The sequence below is a fragment of the Ascaphus truei genome, chromosome 6 (genome assembly GCF_040206685.1).
Source record: "Ascaphus truei isolate aAscTru1 chromosome 6, aAscTru1.hap1, whole genome shotgun sequence".
NCBI lineage: Eukaryota > Metazoa > Chordata > Amphibia > Anura > Ascaphidae > Ascaphus > Ascaphus truei.
In genome coordinates, this window is record NC_134488.1 from 45,038,606 (window position 1) to 45,049,233 (window position 10,628).

At 47.2% G+C, this 10,628-nt stretch overlaps 1 protein-coding gene across 6 annotated transcripts in view; it reads right to left on the reverse strand.

Annotated features, from left to right (window-relative positions):
- LOC142496957 (nicotinamide N-methyltransferase-like) overlaps nt 1-10,628 on the reverse strand; it is a 61,051-nt gene that overhangs the window by 10,152 nt on the left and 40,271 nt on the right. The window contains exon 1 of one of the 6 annotated variants that reach the window (XM_075604079.1): nt 1,776-1,944. The exons of the other annotated variants lie outside the window; for them this stretch is intronic. Coding sequence (XP_075460194.1) covers nt 1,776-1,923 — 148 coding nt within the window. The 5' untranslated portion in view covers nt 1,924-1,944. Of the gene's footprint in view, nt 1-1,775; nt 1,945-10,628 lie in introns of those variants that run through there. 6 annotated transcript variants of the gene reach the window in all.

The following is a 10,628-nucleotide window of genomic DNA, read 5'->3' on the forward strand; positions in this document are numbered from 1 at the left end:
CAGAAAAATGGAGGTTCCATTCTGCAAAAATTTCATATTTTTTCTAGTGTTAGTTGAACAAAACCATTTACAAATCAGAGTTTCTTTGCACTTTAGAGCACAGAAACATAATAACATAATGTATCTTATAGTTGGTTTTTGGCCATGTAATCAAAGTTCATCAGTAAAATGAATAATAGAACAAAAGGGGGGAGGGGGGTCTGTTTATCAACATCTCCGAACTGCAAAGTTGGACAATACTGGTGCAAAAAAAGGCGTACTAGAAAATCTCCATTGCATTTAAGGGGATATCTTCATCATCATCATCTTTGTACCTTTTTGCTCAAATTTTGCAGCAAAGAGACATAAGTGTGTTCACCAATTACTACGACTCCGGACTGCAAAACTAGTGCAAATATTCACACCCATCCAACTAAAGAGAATGAATTGATGGATCTGGGTCAGTTTTTTTCTACACATCTTGCTCCAGATCAGCCGCGAAGAGACCTTTACAAATGGGGGGTTATTAACTAAAGTCTCCCAGGTAATAAATTATGTCAAAACTAGATTTAACAAAGGCAAAAATCCTATGGCTTTCAATGGGATGTACAGTATGTTCTCCAATACATACGGTGTTGTTTTGTGAACTGGTGTTCTTTGGACTCAGTTTTGAAGCCTGGACACAGTGGTAAATAAACCCCATAAAGTAAATGGAAACTCAGGGGCTGAATGAATGAATGAATGAATGAAAAAATAACCTCCAACCTATTAAGATTTCTCAAGTTCAAAACGTTTATTTATTTATTTTTATTTATAAAATGTGTTACCAGGAAGTAACACATTGAGAGTTACCTCTCGTTTTCACGCATGTCCTGCGGACAGAGTTATGATGACAAATACATGGTTACAAATACATAGTTACATTTAGTGAAAAGGGTTATACATTATATACAAGACATTGCATGCACAGTTAAAGATAATATATATTAAAGGCGTATGTAACAGTTACAGACAGATTAAAATGTTAGACAGCTTTAGTTTTGAAAGAACTTAGACTGGTGGCAGAAGTTCACAGTGATGTGTGTTGTAATTGCATTGGAGGACAAAGAGGCATATTGAGTTGTAGAGGGTGTCAAGTTTGCCAAAATGAGTTTTGGGTGCCGTCACCGTACCATATACTATGTCCCCATGGTCTATAACTGGCATCAGCATGATGAAGAGATGAAGCTTTCTGACCAGCAGACGTAGGGAGGATTTGTTCCTATATAGTACACCTAGTTTGGCATAGGATTTGGATGCCATTTGGATCAATGTGCAGCCCAAATATTAAATGGGAGTCAAACCATATGCCTAGATATTTGAAACTAGTAACAGGGGCTAGGATAGTATAAGAGTTGGTTCTGATCTGTAGCTCCTTCATTGGAAGCTTTAGAAATTTAGCCTTGGTCCCAAATACCATTGTCACAGTCTTATCAGTGTTTAAAAACAGCTTATTTTGGGAAATCCAATTTTCAAGTCTCAAAAAGTCAGATTGAAGTACGTGTCCAAGGTCAGAGAGGTTAGGGCTGTGTGCATATAAGATTGTGTCACCCGGATACAAACTTTGGCGGAAAGCCGCAACACAATAAAAAGTTTTTTTTAATGTTTTTATGGGTTAGATTTTCTTAAACAAATCTGATACTAGTGTTTGCCCCATTTTCCAGCCAGTAGACTTTGGTACATAATCCCTATAAATTAGGGAGATATATGTCACTGACCAGCGTACATAAGAGTGTGGTAAAAAGTTTGTTACCTACCTGAAGTAAACACTTCACAGTAATGTTTCATGACAAATGTCAGGTACCAATCCCATGAATTCTCCGACCCAAATTGATAATAGCTAGTCAGAAATGACTTTGGGTCAAATTGTTCCTGGTAAACCTCTGCTCCTGTAAAGTTAGACATGTTGATCGTCTCGCTATCTCTCACAGAGTGACAGTGACAGCACTTGGAGAAAGAACACAGAGAAGGATAAGCCCTAGGCCACCTTACAGCCAGTAAAGAATCGCACAGAAAAACTGTACTACCTGCTCAGGTGGCAGGGGGGTGGAGGTAGTGTAGTTGTTGATTTATAGTAACCCCTCTGTAGCCTTTTTTAGTCAGCTAGTCACGGATCCCTATGACTAGTTGGCCCGTGGGCTATTATGTGGTTAATATTTACTGTAATGTATTTATTTTTTTTCCCTTTTTTTTTTTATTGGAAAAATATCAGCGAGAATACAGAGTTGTCATGTGCACATGACAGAAATTAGGACAGAGTTTCCAATAAACATTTTAACATATAGAGGAAAAAAAGGGGGGGGGACAGACAGACGGGGATGGGAAGGTGGGAGGGGGAGAAGAGGGGGGAGGGGGAGGGCTCTTATGGCTTGGACCTAGGCCAGCCCTGGGGGTAGGGACTCCAGCCACGGTTCCCAAGTTTTTTGGAACTGTGGCATTTTTTTATGGAGCATCGCTGTGAGTCTCTCCATAGTCATAACTGTGCTGATCCTTTTAACAACTGTGCCTCTAGTTGGGGCTTTCATTCGCTTCCAAGCCGCTGCGACCGAGCATCTGGCGGCTGTGAAAATCGAGGAGATCAGGGGGGTGTTTTCAATAGATTTACCGAGCACGAAGGTCAGAGGGTCTAAGGGGATCTTTAGTCCCGTGGTCTCATGTATTCATTTTTGAATCATGGACCAATATCTCTGAATCTCTGGACATGACCACCAAATGTGGGCCATGTCCCCCTTTTGACCACATCCCCTCCAGCACATGTCAGGTGTGCCGGGGAAGATCTGGCTCAGCCTAGTCGGGGTCAGGTACCACTGGAATAGAATTTTGTATATATTTTCTTTGGTGATTGTACAAATAGAGGTTTTAGTTGCCGATTCCCAAACATCCTTCCAGTCATCTGTGTCAATTGTCAGGTTTAAGTCCGCGGACCACTTTTGCATATATTTATGGGTTGGGGGATCCGCTGTCAGCTCCAACCCCCTGTAGATCTCGGAGATCAACCCCTTGTGGTAGCTGCCCTTGATACATAGGGATTCGAATTTGGTTAGTGTGGGGAATTTGGCATTTTGGGAGAGCGAAAAGAGAAAGTGCCTAATTTGCAGGTATTTAAATAAATGGTGATTCTGGGTCTGATATTTATCCCGGAGCTCCTGGAAGGTGAAGGGCTGACCCTTCTTCAGCAGATCTGCAACCAGCCTGATGTTCAGGTCTTGAAATTGACCAAATTGTCTTTGTGAACACCCTGGCGGGAAATGTGGGTTTCCAAAGATGGGGGTAAGTTGAGAGGGGGATGCTAATAGGCCATACTTCCCTTTATTTTTGAGCCATATGTCCCACGAACATCTCATTGATCCTAGGTCAAACTTCCTAGGGATTTTCTCCTTGCCCCCGTGGGACCAGAGGGACACAGGGAGGGGGAGGTGGGCCGCGAAACGGGATTCTATTGAATGCCAGCATTAGGAGGCCGGGTCGTAATTCCAAGCTACAGCCTGCCTCAGCTTTGCCGCTTGGTAATACTTGAGCACATCTGGGACCCCAAGGTCTGAGGCCTCAGGTCTTTCTGGGTCTCTGGGGGACATCTCTCGGTCTCGCAGAGGAGGGGTTAGTCCCAGCGACTTCAAGAACTCTGGAGATTCTTCTGGCCTGGAGATGGAGTGGTAACGGCCATCCTTAAGAACGACAAGCTTGAAGGGGAAATCCCATCTGTACTTGATGCCTCTCTCCCTAAGAATCGCTGTAAGGGGCTTCATCTCCCTGCGTCTATCGATGGTGACTTTGGAGAGGTCGCCAAAGATCTGGATTGGGTTATTATGCATCTGGAGGTCAATTAGCCCTCTACTGGCAGACATAATTCTTTCTTTAGCATAGTAGGTGTGCAGTTTGACTATTACGATGTAACGTACGTGCTTGCCACAAACTGGTACCGGACCGCGGGGCTGAGGTGGGGATGTATAAACACCGACCTTAAGCCACGGAGTCAGGTCCGGAGTGCGGATTCCATAATCAGACATAGCCAGGTCAGGATTGGAGAAAGTAGGGTTAACGTTATCCAGGCAGGGGTCAAGGCAGGCGGCACAGGAGCGGTGGTCGAGGAAACAAGCCGAGGTCATCAACAGGAAATCTTGGGTGAAGGTACTTCAGCATAGGAGGCTAGAACCTTGAGAGAAGCCACTGCAGCAGAGATGCTTCAGCGAAGGTGCTGTAGTGCGTCAGGAAAAGGCCAGGAGTACACTCCACTTGGAGGAAGCAGGAACCAGGGGTGCAGACACGCCACAGGAAACGCTGGGGAAACAAGCGTAGCCGCTACAGCGCAGCAAAGGCGAAGTCTGCCAGGAACAAGGAAAGCAGCGCCGAGGCTGCTATGCAAGAAGGCCTTGGGATGCAGGGGTCTGGAAGCAGGATACAAGGCACAAGGAGCCCAGCAGGCCAAACAGGGAATCTGTGACAAGCACAGTTACTTGCAACTTGGATTGCAAAGTCTATGTCCAGCAACTTCCTGAGGGCAGGACAGGCACTAAATAGCACAGGAGGCCAATCAGCCCAGAGCTGCACAGGAGGCAGCAGGAGGCAGGTGATTGAAGAAGCAGGGAATAGATTGTCTGGAACCTGCAAAGCTCCGGATGGATGGGCTCCAGTCAAAGCCAGGAGTGGATTCCTGACATACGTCTCTGCGGCAATTTGGATCTACCGACCTGGGGGCCAGTGCGCGATGTGCTCTGTCCCTCTGGAGGTCGTGGTCTGACAGCTCTGGTACCAGGGTCAGGAAGGTTCTGTGGAGGTAGTCCTGGAGGGCGTCGGGAGAAACACTCAGAAATATTTCTTATGCACAGGTTCTGTCTGCGCTCTCTGTTCTCCTGATCCTCCAGGGCGTCCTTGAGCTTGTCAACGGCGTGACCTAGTCTGACCACCTCATCCTCTGCGTTGGACTGGGTCAGGAGTACTTCATCCATTTTGGTCTCTAGTTCATCTGTGCGGGTAGTAAGGCCACTTATGTCCGGTCTCAGACCTTCCAGTGCGGCAGTTATATCCTGTTGGAATCCCTTCCGCATCTTTTGAAAGAGAGATTCAAAAATTCCTTCCCTAGACCCTGCGCCGGCAGTTCTAGGTCGGGGAAGCTCTGATCAGCTCCCAAATATACAATACAGACCGGCGCCACTAGTGTCCAATGGTGGAAAAAGATTGTCCAATATGGGAATGTTCTCACACGGATGGTAGCTTTAAATGTAGTTTTCAGCTGTATCTTCACTGTGTGAACTCCATCAACATATGCAGAGAGAAGAGAAACAAGAAAAACACATCATAGTGCAGATATGCAATGATATAGTACACCAAACAAGACTAACATTACACAAAACATATAACATAAAACATATAAGGCTGGCTGATACTAAGATAGATTTATTAAACACAATAAAATCGCAGGCGTGGGATCCGGTTGGTAAAAACCGGAGTCCTACTTACAGCACTGCCACAGACCATGAGCGGGGTTTTTTTCAGGTAGAGTTGAGACCGGCTGCAGCTCCGTCGAACACGTGGTATCCAGGGTCACGTGGTAGAGGCATCTACGGTGGTCGAGCAGCTCAGACACCAGAGCTAGGATGTCAGTTCCAGATCTCTCTGCTCTCTGACTGTGGAGAACTCGTGTGCAGCCGTACGATCGAGGAATTCCTTCCGTGTCCACAGAGAGAGTTTGGAGCGGCAGCAGCGTCAACATCTACATCCATTTGCTGAGAATACAACCGCTTGCAGACGGAGGAGAACTATGACAGTGTGACGTCGGCTTGGTGCATGGGCTGGTCCCATAAAATGCTTATAACTTATTGAGAAAGTGTGAGTTGGCAATTGTCGTTACTTGGCGAATTAAACCTTTTATCACGGATTTTATACAAGGATCGGGCGCTTTTTCTTTTCTTTTTTTCTAATAGGTATCGTGGGAGGTTGGTGAGCCCAAGAGAGAAGCAGCCTGGACTTTATTTTTTCAGTAAAAAGGACTCATAAGGACATTTAAGTACAGTTTACCTTCTATTTTTATTGTTTTTTCATTCATGTTTTATTTGTTATTATAATTTGTTGGGTTATTTAGATTTTCTACATATTTTTCATTTTTTCATTGCCATACATTTTTTTTCTTTTTTATATAATACATTTTTTGGTTAATTAAGCAACAATTTTTTATATATATTTTACATTTTTTATATTTTTTATAAATATTTATTTTTTCTTAATTATCCACTGTTACCTCACCACAATCCATTTTGGATTATATTTTATTGTAAATAGACATCTGTGCTGGGTGTATCATCTTGCTGCATGAGATCAAAATATAGCAGTTTGGGTGTCACTGACAGGGGCGCTGTCTTATTATCTTCATATATATATATATATATATATATATATATATATATATATATATATATATATATATATATATATATATATATATATATATATATACAGTGTTCAACAATTAATGATAACCACACGCCCGTGGTGAGTGAATTTAGGCCGCTGGCGAGCCGTGCTGCGGCTCTATTAATTTTCCCCTGCTCACGCCAAAATTTTCAAATTTTTTTTTTTTTAATAAATTAATAAATAATTCCTCTCCCTGATTGGTCTGACGCGCCCCCGATCCCCGCTTGCTGCCAGGGGCTCTGACTTCCGTCCCCATGGATGCAGCCGGGGGGTGGGGGGTATACGCACGCGCAAGCAAAGTTGGCTGCTGGATCCAGCGCGGCCACGTTTCCCATCGTCATGCCCCCACATACACTCTATTTCCCCCGCAGGCCCCCACATACACTCTATTTCCCCCGCAGGCCCCCACATACACTCTATTTCCCCCGCATGCCCCCACATACACTATTTCCCCCGCAGGACCCCACATACACTCTATTTCCCCCGCATGCCCCCACATACACTATTTCCCCCGCAGGACCCCACATACACTCTATTTCCCCCGCAGGCCCCCACATACACTCTATTTCCCCCGCAGACCCCCACATACACTCTATTTCCCCGCAGGCCCCCACATACACTCTATTTCCCCCGCAGGCCCCCACATACACTCTATTTCCCCCGCAGGCCCCCACAAATACTCTATTTCCCCCGCAGGCCCCCACATACACTCTATTTCCCCCACAGACACCCAGATACACTCTATTTCCCCCGCAAGCCCCCACATACACTCTATTTCCCCCACAGGCCCCCACATACACTCTATTTCCCCCGCAGGTCCCCCGCATGCCCCCACATACACTCTATTTCAGCCGCAGGCCCCCACATACACTCTATTTCCACCGCAGGCCCCCACATACACTCTATTTCCCCCGCAGGCCCCCACAAATACTCTATTTCCCCCGCAGGCCCCCACATACACTCTATTTCCTCCACAGACACCCAGATACACTCTATTTCCCCCGCAGGCCCCCACATACACTCTATTTCCCCCACAGGCCCCCACATACACTCTATTTCCCCCGCAGGTCCCCCGCATGCCCCCACATACACTCAATTTCACCCACAGGCCCCCCGATGTCCCAAGCAGGCCCCCACATACACCCGATTTCCCCCGCAGGCCCCCACATACACCCGATTTCCCCCGCAGGCCCTCACATACACCCAATGTCCCCGCAGGCCCCCACATACACCCGATGTCCCCCGCAGGCCCCCACATACACCCAATTTCCCCCGCAGGCCCCCCGATGTCCCCCACAGGACCCCCAATGTCACCCGATGTCCCCCGCAGGCCCCCACATACACCTGATTTCCCCCGCAGGCCCCCACATACACCCGATGTCTACTGCAGGCCTCCACATACACCCGATGTCCCCCGCAGGCCCCAACATACACCCGATTTCCCCCGCAGGCCCCCCAATGTCGCCCGATGTCCCCCGCAGGACCCCCCATTTCACCCGATGCCCCCCGCAGGCCCCCCAATGTCACCCGCAGACCTCGATGTCGCCCGCAGGCCCCAGATACTTCTGGTGAGTGGGACTCCCGGCTCCGTTTCTTGTAGAGTGTGTGTGTGTGTGTGTGTCTGTGTCTGTGTGTCTGTGTAAGAGTGTGTGTCTGTGTGAGAGGGTGAGTGAGAGTGTGTGTGTGTGAGAGTGTGTATGTGAGTGGGAGGGTGTGTGTGAGTGAGAGGGTGTGTGAGTGAGAGTGTGTGAGAGTGAGTGTGAGTGTGAGTGTGAGTGTGTGTGTGTGTGTGTGTATGTGTCTGGGAGTGTGTGTGTGTCTGGGAGTGTGTGTGTGTGTGTCTGTGAGTGACAGTGTGTCTGTGAGTGAGTGAGAGTGTGTCTGTGAGTGTGTGTGTGTGTGTGTGTGTGTGTGTGTGTGTGTGTGTGTGTGTGTGTGTGTGTGTGTGTGTGTGTGTGTGTGTGTGTGTCTGTGAGTGTGTGTGTGTGTGTCTGTGAGTGAGTGTGTGTGTGTCTGTGTGTGTGTGTGTCTGTGTGTGGGTGTGTGGGTGTGTGGGTGTGTGGGTGTCACCCTCTCTCCATCTCCCTGTCACCCTCTCCCTGTGTCACCCTCTCCCTCTCCCTGTGTCACCCTCTCCCTGTGTCACTGTGATGATGGGGAGGATTTGGCCCGGGATTAAAGGGGTTACACCCCAATTGGCCACCCTCTACCCTCACCTGGGAAGCAAGGGGTTAACTGGACTGAGGTCCAGTAATGTGTTTTTACCTCGCTTCAATATCCAAATGCTTAATCCCCTGTAAAAAATGTATTGTTTCTGGGCCAGTGTCTGCACCACACACACTGGGGCTTAAGGGGTTAATAAGCTACAGTTTAAGAAAATACAACCGTGGGGTGTCTTTTCAGAAAATCTGTACTTCAAAAGGCTTGATTGAAGTTGGGTGTGAAAAGCAGAAGGGATTTTTAGTGTACAGTATGTTAATACCTAATTTGCAGACCAAGGGAATAATGCTAGAGACAGCTAGACCCAGGCTGGGACATTGGGTGTGACATTTAGCACCAGGTGACAAATATCCACCACCCAGGGGTCCCTGCTTCAAAGGATTTTTTGATGGGGGCCAGGGGGTGCGGTTACCAAGGGGATATCAGAATGGGTGACCTTATTAAATATAAGAATATTATGAGATGTCCTCGGCTGAACGTGCTAAAAATTACATATGTGTATTCGTAGGACCGAGCCCCAACTAATGATTCTAAACACTTGATATCTAACAGATACTAAGAGCCAGATATTAATATCTCTCTTAATTGTAATATTACACGGTAATATGTAGTCTCATTGGGAGCGTCATGCGTGACGGAATGCATTAATATGTTTCACGTGCCAGTAAGTACTACTGAACTGAAGTTATGAAGTTATTTAGATAGGGAAAAGCCGTTTTTAAACGTCGTGGGGTGGGAGGAGTTTTACTCTGAGGAAAACTGTCAACGTCACCGCTGATTTATGAGAGGGGCTGGGTTTAGGTTGTGTTCAAATGGAAATAATTGTATAAGAACCAGGCTCAGCCTAGAGCTATTGTCTTCATGTCTGCATGTCTTCATGCCTGTGTCTTCATGCATGAGTCTTCATTCATGGGCTGCATGTATTGCTGTGATGCCAACTGAATTATGGAAGAAATGGCCCATCCTGTATCCTGATGGCTTTCTTGTCCTAATCTTTAAGTAAGTGTCTATATTTTACCTGTTATTTGTATATTTTGTGTGTTCACCTTTATCAAGGAAAAAAATTATATTTTATCATATCTAAGTCTCGTCCCAGTTCAACCCAGTTATATATATATATATATATATATTTTGGTGTATTATTAATAGCCTGTCACAAAGCTCCCGTCACAGGCTTATTAATAAAACTGGTAGCAAGCGGCGGGATTGAACTGGACCTGTATTACTAGTGTTCTGCGGGATACTGTAATATAGTGGGAACTTGATGGTAATTGCAAGTTCCTGGGACTAAAGATATTGAACACACAGTGTACAACATATAACACAAGATATGGCACCCCCTCACTGTTCCCCTACTTGTGAGAAGCATTGCCTCCAGAACCAAAGTGCCGGCCATCCGTCTGACTGGAGCCGGGCACCGAAACCGGAGGAGTGCATCAAGTCGGCGCGGGGACAAGCAGCCAGCAAGGCTGAGAGAGAGACAGCGATCGGTGAGCATGAAACCCGGCAGGCTGTGCAAAGATCCACAGCTGCAGCTGCTGTAACCATCAAACCGCCCAGAGAACAGGGAATGGACCCAGCTCCGGGACGGCAGAGACTTGGGGAGGGAGCGGGTGGTCTCGGAGACCACGGAAGTCTTGCACCAGGAGAGGTAACGGCCGGTGCGGTGGCCCGTCCATTTTCCCTGAAAGAGCTAGCACTGGTGTGTGCGTTGGGCAAGACGTGGTTCCCGGCGAAGTGGACCCAGTTCCTGGCGTCAGTACCACACCGACCCGCTTATCCCCTCCCAGAGCCCGGCACTCAAGCAACTCCGCTCTGGACTCCGTTTCCCCTTGCTGGGGTTAGTCCACCAGCGGCGGAGAAGCTCTGGAATGAGCCCGGCGCTCAAGCCACTCTGCTCTGGACTCCGTTGCCCCTTGCTGGGGTTAGTCCACCAGTGGCGGAGAAGCACCGGCAGCCGCTGCGGCACTGCCAACAAATGG